General features: G+C 40.5%; 1 protein-coding gene across 2 annotated transcripts in view; it reads left to right on the top strand.

Moving 5' to 3' along the window:
• The window catches only part of PLCE1 (phospholipase C epsilon 1), a 329,298-nt gene that overhangs the window by 196,858 nt on the left and 110,915 nt on the right, over positions 1-21,525 (top strand). For both annotated transcript variants that reach the window (XM_043550715.1, XM_027821849.3), the window contains exon 4: positions 8,235-8,551. In XM_043550715.1, the coding sequence (XP_043406650.1) occupies positions 8,235-8,551 (317 nt within the window). The remainder of the gene's footprint in view (positions 1-8,234; positions 8,552-21,525) is intronic.

The raw sequence follows: 21,525 nt of genomic DNA, 5'->3' as shown, positions 1-21,525 counted from the left end.
GAACAACTTTGGCCCCTCATTTTGGAGGGTTAAAACCTCCCTCCAAGCTTCCCTAGATACTGGGGACAAGGCTACTAGATACCTACCCATGGGTGTGGTTTTGCAAAAGCATCCTGGCTCCAGTCTTCCAGCCTCCTGAAAGAGGCACAGAACACAGTTGAAGACCTTCCTTTTGAAGGACTCAGGCTCTTTAGCTCTGATTCATACTCCTTCCTCCATCCTCTGAAGAACTTGAGAGCTATCTTATGATCACTGGGAATTTATGTTCCTGTAACAAAAAGATATTTTAATAGGTGTCAAACATCACAGCGAACTAGGCCATTTCAGTACAACCTGCAACAAGGGTTTCCCAGACCTTCAGAAGTTCAGAGGAGATCTAGACCTCAGAAAAGGGGCTCTCCCCCTTCTACAGCAACACCTCCCTCCAAGGGTATGTGTACACAGAAAAGAAAAACCCATGGGTGTTGCTCTCTGGCTTGCAGGGCTCAGGCAGTGGGGCTGTTTCATTGCTTTGTAGACTTCCGGGCTCAGGCTGGAGCCTGGGCTCTGGGACACAGCAATGAAACAGCTCCACAGCCTGAGTCAGCTGGCATGGGCCAGCAGTGGATTTTTCTTTGCTGAGCAGACATACCCTAAGAAACAGTTCTGACATCTTGGTCGAAGACCTCAAGCAATCTACTTTCCTGGATTCTGTGCTGAACGATTCCATCCATCCCCCACTTTGGAGATCAGCAATCTCATTTCCTCCCTGACTGTGAATAGACTATTTTGGACAGATGGATTTTGGAGGTGATTGATGTGGGATACTCCATATGGTTCCACTATATTTTCCGCCCTTAGGAAACCTCCCTTTGAACTGATAGCTTCCTGTTCTCTCCTCCACCTCTCCCTCAAGACTTGGTTCCTTACACATCGCTTCAGCTAGATGAATGGGAGTGCTCACCTGCCAAATACCACCTTTTATAAAAACAGAGTTACACCTTGTCCCCATCCTTGCTTCCTCCCAAAGGTCTCTTCAGAATATCTCATTAATCACGTGATTTGGCTGCCAGTATTCTACCCAAAGCCTCATGCCTCTAGAGAGGAGACCAGCCTACATATGCCAGATGTCAGAAGGGCCCTTGCCTTCTACCATGACAGGACTAAGATCTTCTGGGCCTCTCCTAGGCTCTTTGTATCACTTGCTGGGAGAATGAAGAGTCAACTTATTTCCACTCAAGACTGTCAAAGTGGGTTTAGGGTTTCATCTGAACTTGCTGTGAATCCAGCGGGATGCAGCCGCCTCAGAGTTGCTGCACAGTCCACTAGAGCTCAGTCCACATTTATGGCTCCACTGAAGGACATTCCCATAACAGACATTTGTAGGACTGCAAATTGATCTTCCATCCATACTTTTACCAGGCATTATGCCATCTTAACTGCTTCCAGAGATACTACACTTGGTGTCTCAATCCTTCAAACTGAACTTGCCACCTCTGCACCCACCTTTTTGCTGAGTTACTGCTTGGGACTTTCTTATGGTGGAGCACCCATAGGGCCATATACTTGAAGAGATATTACTTGCCTTACAGTGACTTGAGTTCTTTGAGATGTTTTATCCCTATGGGTTCTATACCCGCCGTCCTTTCTCTTGGCCGTGAAGGCTCTGCTTCATTTTTGAGAAGGAACTGAGTGGTGTCAGGATTGCACTTCCCTATGTGTCCTTGTTTGGAGGCAAGAATTGCTTTTGGTGCAGGCGCAGGCCTATGGACACTGCGTTTCATTCTCCAACTGAGAGTTCACGGGCATGCGAGCATCCTATGTTGGAACACCCATTGGGACAAAACATCTCAAAGAACTCAAGTTCACTGTAAAGTATGTAACCTCTCCTTCTCATGTCTATCAGCATAAGATTAGGATGACCAATGAGTCCTCTAAAGCTAGGAAGAAGTTATGAAGCAGTGACCAGTAGTTAAAAAGATTCTCCTCTTTGACCATTGATCAAAAACAGAATGACGCTCTCAGTTTCAGCACTCTGCAACTAGCAAAAGAGAGCTCAGAATCCTTTTCACTCTCTTGTAGTACTTAGCACTCTCTTGGAGCAGTAACTCCATACTTAGCGTTCAAGGAACAGATGTTCTCTTCCTGCAGTGGTCCCCAATAATAGAAATAATTATAGCCTGTCTTGATTCCAGCAACAAAGCCCACTTTTTTTAAATCAATATCTGTCCTGAAACTAGCTCCATGTAGCAAGTTATTATTAAGCATTGTACTTTATGTGAAATATAGAGGAAGATATGGTCTTTGCCCTGAGAAGCTTAGTTTGACACAGACAAGATAAAACATAGGACATTTCAGGTAGGAAAGGATGTGGAGGCGTTATTGAGACTAGTTTTAGGAAGTTTAATAGAAGAAATAGATTTTAAATAATGATTTGAAGGAGGAGAGAGCAGCTGTTGGTGCATAAGAAATGGGGGATTGTTTCAGCCACAAGGCATGAAAGAAGGCACATATCCCATAGAGGGACAAGGAAACAATAAGAAGAAAGGACTAAGGCTAGCATTTGGGTTAGAGGAAAAAAAGGAAGACATAAGAGCAGAGATGTACGTGGAGATGAAATTATGAGGGGCCTCGAAGGTTAGTATGAGGAGCTTGAATTTCATGTAGCAGAAAACAAAAGATAGAGTCAGGAAAAGCATGATGTGGTCAAAGTAGCAGTTACTGTAGGAATATTGTTTTAGCAATGAAGTTTTAGATAGACTGGAAGGGTCAGAGATGAGAAGTCAGAGATTAGAGAGGAGACGTTTAGAATAATTGAGGCAAGCAATGGTCTAAAGTGAGGATGAGAGATTTATTTTATAGTGTAATGAAGCAGTCTTGTGGAAGTCACTGTAGCAGAAGAAGAGACTATTTCTCAGGTAGCTAGGGCCAGTATTATGTAGCGATTTGAAAATCAGTGCAGCAACCCTGAACTGAACTTGTATGTTCATTGCCAGTGTAGTGAGTGGCAAATTGGTGTGTTCCTGGTTTTCGTTAGTCAAAAATAAAAACTCATTTTTTCTGGTAATTATCCCTGCTGAGTCCCATTCATCTCCAGTAGAACATAACAAATATCTTTGCTATATTCTGGTACATTTTTCCTCAAAGAGCTCTTTCCAAAAGAAGCACACAATGTTGTCTGCTTGCCCTAATGATTCATAGTATTCTATTTGTGCTAGCTGTAAAATGCACATAAATGGAGGGGGAATGGTGAGACATCTTCACAATCGTCATTCCAGTCAAATATTTGACTCAGCTTCTTAAAATGACAACACTCCTACTCCTTATGCTAAATGGCAACACAGCAGAGCCAATACAAAGAGAAGAACAGGAGATTCTAGAGAAGGAGGAATTTTTCCTTCCTTTCATAACCCTAGATTGGTAGCATTATTATTTGTATACAAGGAAAGCTCAGGGCCCCATTGTGCTAGGCCAGCAGTTCTCAAACTTTAGCAACCCAAGGATCCCCATTTTGATTTAAAAAATTTCCTGGACCACCCCACCCCCCAAGTCCCCTGCTCAGCCCAAAGCCCCACCTCCACTCTGCCACTTCTGCCAAGGCCCTACCCCACCTCTCCCCACCCCTGCCCCTCCTCTTCCCTCCCTCAAGCACATCCTGTCCCTGCTCCCCCCCCTCCTTCCCAGCGCCTCCTGCATGCCACTGAACAGCTGTTCTCAGCATTCAGGAGGCACTAGGAGGGAGCGGGATGAGTTGATCAGCAGGGCCGGTGGCCCTGGACATGATTCCGCCCCCTCCCCCAACCGCACCCCCTTCCCCGCTCCTCCTCCTCCCTCCCAGCGCCTCCTGCACACTGCTGAACATCTGTTCTCCGGCATGCAGGAGGCGCTGGGAGGGAGGAGTTGATCAGTGGGGCCCGCAGACCCCAGTTTGAGAAATGCTGTGCTAGGCATTATACAAGCAACTAACAAAAAAAGACAGTCCCTGCTCTAAAGAGCTTAAAATCAGTCCAGCAAGCTGTTGTATGCAGGCAGATTTCTGTGCTAGTAATAAGCTGCATTGACTTCATTGCTTGTCTATAAGGGTCTGCCCACATGAGAGCTGGCAGGATTGGAGCTTAGATTTATGACCAGATGCAACAGGTTGATGAAAACAGGGGGATGGACATTTATTTCTACTACAAATATGTCATTATTATCAGCCACTGCTAATAAAAAATGCACCACCTTCTAGTCACAACTCACCACAAGATAGGAAAAGACAGCTATGGTTATACACGTTTGGTTTTTTTTTTCTTCAGAAAAAGCCAATATGTTTGAAATTATCTAGCCAGACAATATAAACAAGAAAATAGATATATGATTTCCCTCTCTATATAAACCCATAATAAGATTTTCTATTATTTTATTACACTGTAAACTCTTTGAGGTAAAGACTGTCTGCATTTTTTTTATTTTGTATAGAGCACATTGTCAGTTCTTAACAAAAACATAATAAATTTATTCAGATGGCCTGAGCAGCCACCATCACCACTTTCTGTTAACAGTGGAGGTGTACCTTTTGTCTCAAAACTCTGCTTCCTACACTTTACATCAGTGCATCTCTAAGTCACACTAGGAGAATATCAATCTTTGTCTCTATTTAGTGGCTGGTCCCTTGTGACAACTGGGCTTACAAATTTACTTGAATAGTGAGCTCAACTGTGAAAAGTATATAAAAGTTCAGATGTTACAATAACCTATAATAATAAATATTGATGAGAGCAGGTATGAAAGAGAGAATAAATGAATTAGTTTAAACAAAAAAGCCAGTTTTGATATGATTCAAGGACTGTGTTGAAACTATGCTTGTTAAAAACAGCAGATTGGGAGCCAGAAGTTAATGAGCCAGAATTAGTATGTCAGATATTAGGCCTAATTGGTGGACAAAATGAAGAGGGGATGGGCTATTTCACCCATCACTTTTTTTGGGTCCTTAAAAGAAAGATTTTGTGGGAAAATAATGAGGAAAAAAACAGAATGAAAGGAAGAACAGATGGAGGCTACTGAGCTGAGCTTCACCATCATGGCTACCATGTCCTGGGACCCTGGGCCTTCATCACCCTGAACCTGAGAGGTGTCCTGACCAGAACTGGCCAAAGAGAGAGGGCCTAGATGACATCACTACTCTCCCAGCTCCAGCTGAATCTCAAACACCACCTGGGATGACGGTTACTGCCATCTTTGATACCATCTAAGACTGTGGCTCTCAACCTTTCCAGACTACTGTACCCCTTTTAGGAGTCTGATTTTTCTTGTGTACTCCTAAGTTTCACCTCACTTAAAAACTATTTGCTTAGAAAATCAAACATAAAAATACAAAAGTATCACAGCACACTATTACTGAACAATTGCTTGCTTTCATGTTTCATATTATAAACAAATCAACTGGAATAAAAATATTGTGCTTACATTTCAGTGTATGGTATGTAGAACAGTATAAACAAATCGTACGAAATTTTAGTTTGTAGTGCTAGTGCTTTTTATGTAGCCTATTGTAAATCCAGATGAATTGGATGTACCCTCTGGAAGACCTCCGCCTGTGAGAAGCACTGATCTAAGCACCTGTCAGACAAGGGGGCTTTTCCTTCTAAGATTGGACTGTAACAGCAACAACATCTCCAGCTGATCTCAACATTTCCAGCCCAAATCTTTCCCCCCAAAAGGACAGTTATTACCATCTTTGATACCATCTAAAAAACTGTCAAATGAGTTTTTTCCTTTTAAAATCTCTCCCCAGCTAAAGAGAAAGGGAACAAGGGATGCTGATAAAATGAAAGCCTGATTTAATACTTTACATTTCAAATGCTTTAACAGTTTTTCCTTCTTTCCTGTATCTTTAATAAAAGATTAAAAGGATTTTAATGGTGTGTTTGCCATTGTGCTAAGTAGGCTGAGAGCTCTGAATACCAAGCCATGGATCTTGTTTAACACTGTTTAATGTTGGACAGTGACTGGGTTATGTTAACATCATTAGCATATATAGTCCATCTAAATTAATAGAACAAGTCCACAAGGTATATGAGTGCAAAAATTTCCAGCTAGTGAAGTTAGCCCTTTAGTTCAAGTGATAGAGATTCCCACTTTCAGTACTGAAGAGTCCGGGTTCAGACCTCCCTGTCCACCCAAACAGTGCTGGCCACGCATCCAGAATGTTTTGTTAGCTGCTTGAGACAAACGTACAACTAGTACCTTCACTCTTCAGAGTAATATTTTGGGTTAAATATTGAGACCTGTCTTCAATCAGTCAGTATCATGAGCTGACAACTCCATGTGAGAGGTAAACCTGCATTTCCTGTATCTGTACCCACAACCCATTCTCAACTCCTTTTCTTTTTACTTCAAATTAGTTTTTTCTACCAACATAACCAGCCCTTTTCTTCTCACCCTGATCTCTGCCCACTTGAAAAAGGAGGATAATTCACTCCTTTTTTTTTCTCTGTATATTGGTCACAATAATAATAATAATTAATAAATGACTGCACTTTACATGTTCAAAGTACTATATAAACATTAATCAATCCTTGCAACATCCCTCTGATGTAAAACTAACAATATATATATAAAAATTTAATGTTAGCATATTTATATCCTAAAAAGGCCAAATGCAATTAGTCTGGACAAGCATTTGAAAGCTTACTCTAACTGAATCTCAGAACCTTTCATAATTGTTCAGCACAATGGATAGATGAGATGATCCTGATGCAAAGAGTGAACGGGGTATGTTGTCAAGGCTTGCTGGAAGAAAGGTAGCAGTGCTTTATGGGTCGGGGGTAAGAGGAAGTTGGAAGCTGCATCAAAAAGAGAGGTGGGGGCCAGCATGGCGATACTGACTCATTCCCTGGAAATGTAAGTGGGAAGGGTTAAAACGGACATGCCAGGATGTTAGAAGCCCTTTTTCCACTCAGCACGCAAAGCAGCACCCAGCCTCCCTCCTATGGCGGGGGTGGGGATGGGGTTTGGTAAGATCCAAGCCAGGGGTTGGGCTGGGGTACCTGGATGGAAAATGACAGGGGGCTGGCAGAGGCCCCCAGGTATTATTGAATGACTGTGGAGTTGCCTGCACTATACACTTTTATCTGCCGTTGTCCTAGACATCTAGTAATAGAGTTGCAGCCTGATTAAATCCATATCGAGTGTCTCCTGTCCTTCTTTCAGTATAGTCGAACTTTTGCTTAGATGAGTGCATAGCATTCATAATAAGGGAATGAATTGGGATCACTCATTAACCTGATTGATTAGACAGCACAAGCACTACTTTCCATTTATGTAAAATCAGAATTTGCTGCTATGAAAAGATGTTAAAGTAAAATATGTCAAGAAACAACACTGTTTGTAAATTATAAAACTATTGTGACTCTCCTTTGTAGTCACAGATTCAAAACATACTCTTCCAAATATATGCATGTTTTCTTCAGAGGAAAGAAAATTGTATTTTATCTTTGGACATTTTCTTATATGAAAAAGTACAATGAACGCAAATGAATAATAACTTCTAAGCAGTGTTAGTCTTATTGCAAAACCTTGGAGGTGGGCGGGCGCTAGCCTGCCCACTTCTAAAGGCCCCTCCCCCAGCCTAGTGGGAGGGACCACTGGACCCAGGAACCAAATGAATACGGGGGGACAACTAATGAAAAACAGGGATCGGAGTGATGGTCACCAGACGCGGAAAAGCAGTGTTAGTAGTGATAGGAAAAAGGGAGAAAAAATATCACATAGGTATTGATTTATTGCTATACATTATTCATATTGCAATGATGCCCAGAGGCCCCAATCAGTGACCAGAGCCTCTTCGTGCTAGGTGCTGTACAGACAAGCAAAATAAAGGCAGTCCCTGCTCTACAGAACATCTTATTTATGATCATGATAAGATTTAACTGGTGAATGAAACAGACAGAGGGGAAGAGTTGTGGAACACAGTAACAATAAATGCAGTCAAATTTTGCCTAAATCAATAGTCTCAGTGGTCTCCAAAGTCCCAGGTCTACACCTGCCTAATTAACTCTAGATGGTAGTGTTTTGTAGATATGAGATGAGTCACCACTAGAACAATTTGTTGGGTTATTTAAATGTAAAATGTGAAATCCTGTGTCATTTAAGTAAATAAACAACGTACGAGAACAAAAAAATTCAGTCTTAACATGTTTTTGCACAGTCAAATGCAATAGATGAAGGAAAGAAGCTACATAATATTTTTTATTTGTTTTGTTTTGTTTTAGAACGTCAACCGTGCACATCTATGGCTGGTTCAAATGCACTCCCCTCCAGTGTAGCTGGTATCAGTAAAGAGCTAGTAGAACTTCAGCACCTCATTCAGTTCCCAGAGGAGGTTGCTAGTATTCTGACTGAACAGGAACAGGATCTCTACAGAAAGATCTTGCCCATTGACTACCTCAGCTTCTTAACCAGGGATTTGGGTAATGCTGAATGTCAGAGCAAACTTCCATGCATTAAAGCTTCCATATCTGCGACTATTCTTTCCTCCCAAAATGGTGAACACAATGTTATTGAAGATCTCGTGACAAGATTTAATGAGGTAAGACAAGATATTTTAATTACTTCGTAAGTGGTTTGATGCAATTTATGGGCCAGTTTTTTCCCTTTTATCTAAGGGATACCCTAACAATTTTTAAAAATGAATGATGAAATTTTTGAAGCTAAATAGGGAGCCACACAACTTCTGTTGACATTAATGGGAGTTATGTGACTAACTTACCTAGTCAGCTTTGAAAATCTCAACCCAGGCCTTTCTCCCAAATTGGGAATGTAAACAAGAAAAAAAAAAACATTAAATCAAGACTTGTTCTCCTGTAATGTGTTTATACTGGCATTTTGGCATGTATTTTCAATCAGATTATTACTCTGCTCAGAAGCTGGAGGGTATTTTTTGTGGACAAAGCATGGTCTCGTTAGTAGTCAGCATGGAAGGATCATAAACTAGGAGTTTTTGGACTCCACTAACTACTTACATAATGATTTAACTGTAATCTGGAGAAAGGTAATCCCTTTGTGTGTTTTGGATATTATTATACAAGAAGTGTGGCTCAGCTGGGTACTTTTCCATGAACCATATCTTGAGGTCTTTAGTATGGTGTTTTTTTTCTCAGTTTTTATTCAGGTAAACTCCTTTTGACTTTAATGGAAATTTGACCAAGGGAAAACTTAGTAAAGACCTCAGGATTCAACTCCAGGAAAATATATTAAAATAGAATAGTTACTTTAAAAAACAGAATACAATATACTGTTTTAAATCAATAGGACTGTCCTAAATGTATGAAAGCCAAAAATACGGTTTCATCTCAATCCTATCCTTTGCTCAGTCTGTTGTGCCTAACCATAGGATGTATTTTGTATTCTTAAATGAGATCCGAAAATTCAGTGTGAGCACAGAAATAACTGTGTAGATCAGGCCATATATTTAACCCCTAATGAACTGTCTGGGTCCCAAGTAAACAAGAACTGACTGTTCTCTTCCAAAATATTTGTATTCCTGGCAGGTCACAAAATACAGGTACTTAAAATACTGTAATTCTTTTGGTTTTCCCTGATTTGGTGCTAAGATAAGAACGTCTAGTGGTAGAAAACTGGTAAATACTGTCTTGAGAATGCTACAGAAGGCTGTAGAACACAGCTTTTAAAATATGTAAATGACCTCTAGTTACAGCAGTTTCTGAAAGATTAGTCTCAATTCTCCAGTACGTTGGGGATGCTTTGTGTTTCTTGGTAGTGAGAAGAAGTCTTAAAGCCATCAGCTCCAACCTGTGGAGGATTCTCCCTGCCTAGGGTATCTATCTTATGGCCACTTTCATGAGGAATGTAGGTGGGAAGAAAGGGGAGTGGCCAGAGCTCTCGTGTCCTGGCAATCTGCAGCTGCCCATGTGACCCCCTGGGGCATTTTGTAGTTAACTGTTGCAAACTAGGAAAGCCTTTGAGGTGTTGTAACTTTCAGCTTGGGATAGGTGCTGGGTGAAATTTTTTGGCCAAAACATTTTTCGTTGGAAAAAAAATGTAGATTTAGAACACCAAAATGGCTTGCAAACTTGTGACTATTTCCCTGAATTGTTCAGTTTGGGGGTGGGGTGAGGAAGACCTGAAAAAGTCAAAACATTTCATTTTGACATTTTCAAAATGAAACATTTTGATTTTTTATTTTGAAATATCTTTGTTTCATTTAAATTTTCTTTAGTTTTTTTTGTCCAATCTGAAACTAAATTTTTACTTTTTTTTTTTCTTCCAATTCACTGAATAGTCTGTAAAACTTCAATTTTGGGTTGACCCAAAACTAATATTTTTCCCCAATTTTTTGGAATTGCCAGACAACTGGAAAAAAAAAATCTGTTATTTGCATTGCTCTGCGTGAGACCCCAACAGCCTCAGGATTGGGGAAGACACCGCTGATTTAAAAGCAATGATGAGATTTTAAATTCTGATCTTGTGATTTGTCGAGGATGGCTAGGAGTATTTTATGTCCAGCGTGAAGCTGAAAATTAAAGCTATCCATTGGCAAAAGTACATTACATTATTTTCTAACCCTAGTGGGTTGTGATATATCAGACTTTGCTAGTGTCACTATTCTTTCAACCTAATTGTAGGTTTTTTGGCAGTACTCCAAGATTAATTCCTCAGAGCAGCAGTTCTCAAACAGTGGGCTGCAACACCTATTTTAATGGGGTCACCAGGGCTGGCATTAGATTTCCTAGGGCCAAAGCTCCACCACCCAGGGCCGAAGCCAAAGCCCTGGCGGGGCTCAGGTTACAGGCCTCCCACCTGAAAAAAATTGTTTAAATGGAGTTGCTGTGTAATATTCACTGCTCCTAATAAATCAGTATCTTAGCATCTGTTTTATTTTACAGCACAGTTGAATATATATCAGTGTCATATCCTACCAACAAGAGTGGATTTTCTAAATGGCTTTGTTTTCAAATTTGCAAGAAAATTCCTGCACAGAGAGTCATACTTTTGTTGGCAGAAGACAATGAGTGCTTGCTGATTTTCTGGCATTGCCCACGAGAATACTGGAGTGTATTTATACTCTGGGAGCCAAAATGAATTTCAAAATGACAGGCTTTTTCTACATAATGGGAGAAGATTATTTTATTTCATTTTCCTTCTTTTCAACAGAAATTATTGCATGCAAATTATCTTTCATGTAGTGATGTGCTTTGTGAATTTTTTTTAGAAATGTAACTGCAAAGTTTTACTATTCACTAGCTGTTGTTTCATGATAAAAAGGAAATTCAGCCAAATCTTAACACACTTAAAGGAGTTTTCACCGAATAAGGACTGCAGGATTGGTATTAAGTAACCTCTGCAAAAAATGTGCCTGTTAGGCGTAATCATATAGGGACAAATCCTGCTCCCATGGAAATAAATGTTATTTATATTACAATAACACCCAGATCTCATTCATGATCCAGGCCCCAAATTTCCATTGACTTCATGATGCAGGATCAAACCCTAGAGAATGGAAACATCACGATTCCTTGTATATGAATGACATTAAGTGCAGTTGCTATTTTGAAACTTTTGCTTACTATATATTTAAATGGCATCACTAGAGGATATAGACAATACAATATGGTAATATTTTGATAGCTTTTATTTGCTTTAATTTTCTTAAATCACTCTAGTTACCACTGGTTCACGCTTTGGACTTGAATTGCAATATTTGGGCTTAGAGGGGAGGAAAAGCATGTTAATAGCTCATAAGAGGCAATATAAAGGGATATGAAAAGGGGAAAGAATCCATGATGTATGGTCAACACCTTATGGAATGGGAATGATTTATGAAGGGTGATCAGGAGGAAGGGGCTGACTCAGAAATCAGCTCTCTTATGCAACGTGTATCATTTGTTTAATTTGTAGCACTTACATTTATTGGATCTGCTTGTGTGGCAGTATACATTTATTTGTTGTCATCTGCTTTTGTTCTGAGATGTCAGCGTGGAACTCCTGTCATATAGGCCTTTGAAAATGCAAGAAAATGTTAAAAAAGGCTAAATTAAAAAAAGTAGTGAACAGTCTGCCTCCCTATTAACATAACACATAAGGAGAAATGTGTAAGTTTTGCTCCTAGTCAGAAGAGATTTGAGGTAGAATATATTTCGTTCAGTTGGAAGGAGCCATCCAGAGCGTTTGAGGCCTTTCCATAAAGAAAGGTGATCAGCATAAAAATATGAGTGGTTAGGAGAGATCCTTGCAAGCAACAGTATCATTCACAAGATGTGAACCATTCTGATTGGACTAGAGCAGCAGGTGGATTCCTGACTTCTGAGGGCAATTGTAGGTATAAATAAAATTACTCAGAATTTTTTCAGCAATGTCTACAAAAGTGAGAACACTTGTATATCGGTTTTCCCAGGGATCATGAAATGGTGCGTTAACATTCTAAACAGCATAGGGATCATGAATGAGGGGAAACCTGATGCTATTTCACTACAGTTGGATCAAGCACAGATATAATAAAAGATCTTGTGCTGGTCAAATCTTAGAAAAAGTTTCTTATGAACATAATTGCTATAGTGTCAGCATTTCCTTGTTGCTTCAGTAGGCTCATTTATAGTCATGACTAGAACAAGTACCTCTACTGCAGTTAGACCTTTGTCTGTCAAAGGTGGTTATTTAAGATAAGCATTTATTGTTGTGTTTTCCCCCCAGAGATTTAGGAAAATCATTTGAGAAAATAGCACTAAGATTAGAGAGAAACCACCTCTTTCGAAAACATTCTAATAAAAAGAAAAATTGAATAATAAAAGTGCCTTCAATACAGACTTCAGTTGTGGCATAGAGGTGCTAGAGCAAGATAGATAGATTGAAATTACTGACCAGAACTTCACAAATAGAATGAATACATGACTAGCAAATTATTTTCTTGATGAGCTGAGCCTGGATAAGGGAAGCCTGCCTCTGTTTAAGGAAGCATGACCATTTGGGTATTGGAGGTATATGATTCAAGTAGTATGTATCATCACCCTGGAGAGACTTCCTTGCCAGAGATTTGTAACCCACTGGTCAGTATGCTTACATGTCTTGCTCTGTGCCTGATCCAGAGATGGGTCTGTTACAGGCCACAGCTATAAAGAGCCTGCTTCCTTAGCTCAAGTTGCTTTCATATCTAGAAGTCCCCAGTTCAGTCCCTGGTATCAGCCATGATGGCAGCTGTCCTAGGTTCATCCAGTCAGCTTTTTCAAAAATATGTGGGGGAAAAAAGGCTAATGGTGAATAATCTGTGACATACAAAGAGTAACAGAACCACTCCCAGAAATAGCCAGGTACTCTGGTCTGTATTCCATCTTTTTCACTGTACTCTAGAAGATTGGGTAGTGTGGACAGTTCTAGATCTAAAGGCCCTAACTAAATCCACAAGGAAATACAGGTTTCAAATATAATATACCTATCATCTGGTAAACCTGCCATTTCTCTTGGGAATTTATGATCTCTGATGGACCTTCCAGGTGAATATGCATGTAACAGTATGGCCCAGTCTCATAAGATCTCTAGTGTTTGTGTAGCCTCTGCAACATTTTTTTCAGCTTTCTCATAAGATCAAACTCACTGGAGTTAATATAGAAAGGAAAAGCAGTGGTGAACATTACTACTGGAGTACAGATTACTGATAATGCTAAATAGAAAGACAGGATAACATGTTGAAGAAATAGTTGATAAAACTGACATTAAAATGTAAAAACGAATGAAAAAACAAAGACTTGTTAATATGGGGGCTAATATGTGCTAGACTTTAAAAAGAAAAATTCAAAATGTTGGAGAATGAGGGAAGGCAAAACATTTGAGATTAACTTCCAGTGAGTGAAGACAATATGGATCTGTTCAGATTCATAGGAAAGCTATCTGATCTTCTGGATCTGTAAGATTAAAATGATTCATTGTATACTCAGTGATGCCATAGAACTTCTGTGGTTAGATATTGTAGTGCAGAGGAAAACAGAAAATTACAGTATGATAGTTATCCTGGCAGATAAAAGAGAAACAGGACAGAGACAATGGTGGCTTAAGACATGGAGGTATTAAAATCCTCATTTTTCCAGAATTAACACAGAGCAGATGGAAAGGGAAGTCACAGATCAAACAGTCCTTGTGAAGGAGTAAAATCTGCTGTACTTGTAACCAGTGAGGTTGCAGATCACATATGGAGAACAGACCCATCTGTTCTTGGACACCCTATCATCAGCTGCTTTGTTGCTGTAAATCTGATAAGAGCAGATTGAAAACAAAGCAAGAAATTCCATCAAAGTCAGAAAAAAAAGACAGAACCATAAAGCCACGATAAATGACATAGGGCTTGTCTACATGGGGATTTTAAAGCGGATCAAACTAAGTTTTAATTGGTTTGAAAATGGTCACATACACACGGGGCAATCACAGTGCGCTGACTGCACATTTGCTGCAAACTCTAGTCCTTTTGCCAAGTAGACTAGGTTTGCTGCAAATTGAATTAGTGCAGTCTATTATTCTTGTGAATGCAGTTGCTGTGCACCACTTGTGACATGCTTCCATCAGCTGTCCCATTGTGCTTTGCAAGTTAACCATTATTGACTTGTTCATTCACCTGTATACCCTTCCCTGCTCTGGTATCAAGTTCCCAGGATGTCTCCTCCTTTCTTTAAATGATGACGGGGAGCCAGAATTTGCCCATTTGCTTCTGGATCCGAGTGTCTCAGCATTCTTGTGATACAACTGTATCTAGAAGCCCCATAACATGTCCTGCACAGCTGCTTGGAGCTGTACTGAGACCCTGGATCTCGTTACCCTCTGGGAACAAGCATCAGGATAGAAAGCTCTTGTGGCCAGCCGCTGGAACGAAGACCTTTTTGTGGATATTGCCAAGCAGATATCTGAAAGGAGCTGTGACTGGGATGCTGACCAGTGCCATATAAAGAGCAAGCAGCTCAGAAGTACGTTGAAATGAGCAACCAAAGAATGCAATTGAGCAGAGAACATGTGATCTGTCCATTTTATAATGAACTGGACGGGATTCTACACCATATGGAGCTTGCTGGCTGCACTCTTCCCTCCCACTGAGGATGACTGATGAAGCCCACAGGAGGATGCTGGGGATAAGCTGTCCCCTGAGAGGTAGGATCTTTTTAGGACTTTGGCCAGCTGGAAAACTAGTTGCAGTCATATGCTGCTGCAATGTGCCCTGAATCTTTCCCTGCATCAGTCTAGCCAAAATCAAGAAAGAGGCTGTATCTGGCTTGGTCCCAATATACCCTCATAGCCCCCCCCCCCCACCACTTTGACATCATAGAAGCACCACAAACACACAAACAAAACTGTATAATTAAAGCAGTAGCATAATTTTAACCCACCCACTCTCCCAACCCATAAAGGCACAGCAACAAATACCATATACAGGAGAGAGAAATCCCAGGACACCCTGTGTCTCCTCACACACAAAAATGCTATCGTGACCTGTCTAAAATATGAACAATAAGCACCTGGTTTTTTCCATGCTCCCAGACCACAGCACCTGTAACATTCAGATTGTCTAGGACAGGGCCTCTGTCTGCTGCTTGGAGGCTGGCCAACCTGAGATGGTGAAAAAGGAAGACATGGGACAAGACATTTGTAGAACTCATGATAGAGTCCCAAAGGAAGACCGCACTAGCTGAAAGGTGGAGGCAGTACATGATGACCCAAAGGGAGGGAGAAATGCAGTAGTCAAGGAAAGCATCACCATGGCCAAAGAGGCCCCAAAGAGGCAAAAAAGGCCGGGAGATGCAGAGGCCACTCGTGGATGCTGTTCTCAGATAGAATGCTCTCCTACGAAACATGCTTCTGCAAGGCCAGCAATCCTTGCAGTCCCATAAACTGGGACCAAGCCATGTCTTTCAGCCCCTGGACATTACTGGTTACTCAGACCAGCAGTAACTCCTACCCCCATATCCATGCAGCACTTGTTCCAGAGGCCATTCCCCTCTCAGGTCCATTATCTGCCCACAGAGAACACAGTCTCCTGATATTTTTGAACTCTGCAATGCTCCTGAAAATTTTGAGCCAGAGCACTCAACCCCTGAATCACAAGTAAAAGAAGAGACAGAGGGAAGAGAGATACATGCTTGTAACTTTATGGATGCCCCCAACCCCTCCAAATCTTATTTTTGCACTGTTTGCATTGTTGTACTTTCAGTTTGGTTTTCACTGTTTTATTTAAAGGTTCACTGTTAGTTGGTTACTCAGTAGACTGTTTTGATAAACTATACCTTTTTATTTGAAAATACATCTATTTTATTTTGGCTTTGTTACTGTTTAAAAAAAATTGTATAAAATAAATTTTTCTATTATGACTCATCTGTGCACGACACACAATCTTTTAAATAAAGCTAAAATAATACATACGGTTTTATGTAAGTATATCAGCAACATCCCACTGCCACTACCAATAAGCGATACTGCACTGCTAACAGTCTATCCCAACCTCCCCCACCCTCCATGGATTAGCAGCTGGATTTACAGTTACACATGTTCAAGTATGAGACTCAAAATATGAATAGGCATCCCGGACAATATTTCCTGGGTGTTAGTGTTCTCTGTGGGACATATTGCTGGCTGCTCGAACCATCAAGCAAGTCTCTTCACCTCAGCTTTCCACTCATCATTGAGGCTTTCCTCCTTGTTCTCACAAATGTTGTACATAACACAGCATGCCACTATAATGGTCAGGAATTTTTTTCTGCTGTTTCCCAATGATAAGCAATGCTTACTGCCTTTCAAATGTCAAAATGCACACTTGACCATCATTCTGCAACTACTCAGGTGATAGTTAAAAAGTTCCTTCCTTCTGACCAAGCAACCTGTGAATGGCTTCATTAATCAGGGCATCAGAGGATAAAATGAGGTCTCCTAGAATAGCTGGACCAACCTTAACACCATTAGTGTCCAAAGTGGTTACTGGGGCAAAGAGCACCATGGAGAAATACCCCTTTCTATTTATAAACTATACTCTGGCACAGAGGGGGGCAGCAATGCTAGGGATATGGATTCTATCAACTACCCAATACAGTTTGGGAATCCCATGAGTGCAAAGTCATTAATCATCTCCTTATTCCCCACCACCACCATGCTGAACCGATTGGCTATAGACCAGTAACATTCTGGGGTGGCCAGCTTCCAGATGACAAAGGTTATCCACTTTTCTGCAACCATGTTTTTATGCTGTTACTGAAGCTCCTGCATCAGTTCTGTGTAGGTTTAAAAAAAAAAAAAAAAAGCACTTCCTATTCTGAAATTCTCTCACCTCTGCTGGTCATTCCCAGGTCTGCAGAATTATCCTCTCTCCTCAATCCATGCAGGTTTGCTGGGCCCAGAAACTGTGTTGTGTAGCTGATCCAGGAATTAGTCCTCTAGTTCCAACAGGTTGACTTCCTTGTGCTGGTACAATAGCTTTGCAGTGTTCTGCTGCTGCTGCCTGGGATGGGGTATGTAAACTCCACAGTGGGACAGAAGGGATTTAGGAGCAATTCTGGGCCCAGGTAACTTTGCACCACCACACTTGCAGAGCCTGCCCCAGCTAAAGGAGGAGCTGAAAAAGAAAGCCAGACAACTCAAATGGGGAGCAGACAGACAGCAGATGAGGGAAGACTTATCTTGGGAGCTCCTGCATAACGGTACAGGAGGAGTCCTGGCTGCAGGGGAGAGGTCTGCAAGAAGCAGCTATTCCAGGCTCTAGAGGAGGGATTAGCCTTTCCCTGGGAGTAGGGAACCCTTTACTTTAACTGCTGGGGGATTATTCGTAAGGCTTTTGACCACTCCTTGGACTGGGAAAGTAATTGATAGGAAGTGGCCCAGGGAAGCAACTCAAGCACTCTGGAGTATTTGTGATCACTGCCTCTGATAGGCACCTGGGTCAGAGCCTGATGAAAAGGGGGGGGGGACCAGGATCCCCTACCAATCACCCTTTCATGAAGGGGGCACAACCTGCCACCTCATCCCCTGTGGAGATAAGGGCAGGGAGATAGAGGCATTGTAAGCTCTGAGTCAAGGGTGCTCCCCACACAGTTGCCCAGAGGTGGGCTGAAGAAACTTTGTTTTGTGGGGACATTGGACTATATACGTTTTGTTGGACTCTGTGATCCCAAAAAGGAGCAAACTCAATTGGTGACCTGACCAGAGGGTCAATTTGCTACCTACTGGAAGGCAGACTGCCACCGTGTCAGAGTGATTGCAGGCAAGGGATGCCAGAGATGGGGATGAACTGGGACACGGTGACCTACCTGCTAGTCAGCACCACTGAACAGCCTAGCCCGTCACACTGCCATTGAATGTTCTTGTGCACCTCACCATCTGCTTCATGGGTGCAGCAGGCGAAGTCCAACACAGAATGCTGTAATACAGCCCAAGCAGTCTCTGTGTATTTGTGCTTGCCACCATTGTGGCATGGTTCATTTCTTGTTCCATGGTGAAAGCAATTTGAAAATTGTGCTAACCTGCTCAGAAAGGAAGCATGGTGCTGAGACAGCGGAAACATGGGATTGTTTTAAAAAAAAAAAACAAAAAACTGGAACCCTCATGGCTTCCACTTTGCATCCCATACAACTCACAGTGAAAACAATCCCAGGATGCATACTACTCAACTGAGAAACAAAGCACCATAGGTTATGTCCCAAAAATGCTACTCCCTCAGTTCACAGCAAACCACTGCCATGTGTTCACACAATGCAAATTGGAAACAAAATGGGTGTCCATGCTGTTGGTGCAATTTGTATACTGCAAATTACCAGGTGTACATCAAATTGCTTTGTATTAGACCCCAGATATAGACATATGGGTAGCCTCCTACTCGGGCTACAACTTTTATTGGCAATGAATGCTCTCTACCTTCATGGTAGAAATGTAACTGAATTTGAAACTTTGTTAAATTCTTATATTATTAAACAACAGTTCCAAAAAGCAATGTGCCTTCTCCAATCCTGTAGTTGAGGTGAGACTTAATACACAAAAACAAAAAAGAGAGGATAATGTTACAGGAACCTGGGACTCCAAAATTTCCTTATATACTTCATATTGCTCCAAAGTGGGATTATATTTTTATTGTAGCAAATTGTATTCTCAGTTGTTAAGACCCTATATTTTGTAGGCCCTTTTCATTTCTTGTGACCGTCATGTGTATGCAATTTAACAAAAGTATTATCCTATATTTCTAGGAGGATTGTAAAGGGGAAAAAAAAATAGTGCTGCTTAATTTATTTTTCTGAGATTATTCATACATGACAGAAAAATTAGGGAGTAGGTTTACATAGAACAGAACTGTTTTTTCTGTCTCTCCTCACCTAGTTGGCTGAGGTTTGTGACCATCTCAGCAAAGCAGAAGACATTTGCAGTCCTTTGACCTGTTTGGCTTGAAACTCAACTTGTTTTGTATATGTACTTGTATTTTTTCTAAGCACTTCATATTGTTTACCCAGTAACTTTAAGTTCCTGTCACTTTTGTAAATAATTTTTGGGGTGGAATGTTGCATGAAATGTTATGGACACATACAGGTTCAAATTTTCAACAAAAGCTGGCTAAATAAAAAAAGTGGCAGCGTCCTACATTTGTTCCCAAATCCTAGCCTCTTATGTCAGTTTGTTTCCAAGCCATGAAGAGAAAAGGGCCTTCTTTAAAAACAAAGGAAAAAATTAACTGTTTTTAAAAGTGGTAAATATCCAAATTTTAAGAGATTTAAGGGTTTAATATAGGATATTGACATTCCTTTCACAATAAGAAAGTAAAGTCTTTCAGAATCCTTAAAAAGCGTCTTATTGATACATTAATTACTATGTCAGAGAAGTTTATTAGGAGTCTGAATGTCCTCTCACTTGTACCAGTTTTACAAGATTATAACTTTAATTCAGTAGTTACTTTTGATCTACACAAAAGTGTCAGAGGTGAATCTGGCTTTAAATGTGTAGAATGTTCTGAAATAATGGTGGGTGTGTGGGTGTGTGGGTGTGTGTGTGTATAAAACACTTCAGTTAATAGATTTTAAAACTATAGTGTAGTTTGTCATGTGTATGGAGGTAACTAATGTGGTGCTTTTCAGTATGTTCCTGATTTTAGTTCCTAAATGAAGGTTCCAAACCACACGCATTCAGTAAGACCCACTGTGTAGAAACCCCATGCTTTTTGAAAGTTTAATTAAAAACCTCACTTGTGCTATCTCAATCCTTCTGAGCACAACCTGTACCCCTCAGAGATTGTAGAAACAAGTTAAGCACAAGACTATGTGAGAGTGATGCAGTGGATCAGGATAAAGGTAGATATTCTTTATAATTGGAAAGACTAATTAAAAGTTGCTTGTGTAATTTGCAATATAATAGTGGGTTTAGAATTACAGTAAAACTTATCGGATTCTACACTGCTGTTGAATGTTGTTGGGTCCTGTAAAAGTCTAGTGATAAGAAAAATCCAATAATAATTAATAGGGCTGTCAAGCTATTAAAAAAAATCACAATTGATTGTGCAATTAAAAAAACCAGTCACAACTGACCTTGTGATTAATTGCACTGTTAATAGAATACCATTTATTTAAATATTTTGGATGTTTTCTACATTTTCAAATAGATTGTATGCTATGTTTTAATTGAAATCAGTGTACAGTGCTTACTTTATAGTTTTTTATTACGAGTATTTGCACTGCAAAAAAACCCAAAAGAAATAGTATTCTTCAATTCACTTAAGTACTCTAGTGCAATGCCCTTATCATGAAAGGGCAACTTACAAATGTAGAATTGTGTACAAAAATAACCACATTCAAAAATAAAACAATGTAAAATTTGAACCCACAAAGTCCACTCAGTCTTATTTGTTCAGCCACTCACTCAGACAAACAAGTTTGTTTACATTTGCAGGAGATAATGCTGCTTGTTTCTTGTTTACAATGTCACCTGAAAGTGAGAACAGGAGTTCTCATGGAACTGTTGTAGCTGGCGTTGCAATATATTTACGTGCCAGATGTGCTAAAGATTCATGCGTCCCTTCATGCTTCAACCATGATTCCAGGGGACAGGCATGCTGATGATGGTTTCTGTTCGATAACAATCCAAAGCAGCGTGGACAAACATGTTCATTTTCAGAGTCAGATGCCACCAGCAGAAGGTTGATTTTCTTTTTTGGTGATTTGGGTTCTGTAGTTTCCACATCAGAGTGCTGCTCTTTTATGACTTCTGAAAGCATGCTCCAGACCTCGTCCCTCTCAGATTTTGAAAGGCACTTCAGATTCTTAAACCTTGGGTGGAGTGCTGTAGCTATCTGTAAAAATCTCACATTGGTACCTTCTTTGCAAAAATCTGCAGTGAAAGTGTTCTTAGAATGAAGATGTGCTGGGTCATCATCCAAGACTGCTATAACATGAAATATATGGCAGAATGTGGGTAAAACAAAGAAGGGGACATACGCTTTCCCCTAAGGAGTTCAGTCAGATTTAATTAATGCATTTATTTATGTATTTTTAAACGAGCGTCATCATCATGGAAGCATGTCCTCTGGAATGGTGGCCAAAGCATGAAGGG

This window comes from Chelonia mydas, chromosome 7, assembly GCF_015237465.2.
Source record: "Chelonia mydas isolate rCheMyd1 chromosome 7, rCheMyd1.pri.v2, whole genome shotgun sequence".
NCBI classification, from domain to species: domain Eukaryota; kingdom Metazoa; phylum Chordata; order Testudines; family Cheloniidae; genus Chelonia; species Chelonia mydas.
This window is presented reverse-complemented; position numbering and strand designations above follow the sequence as displayed.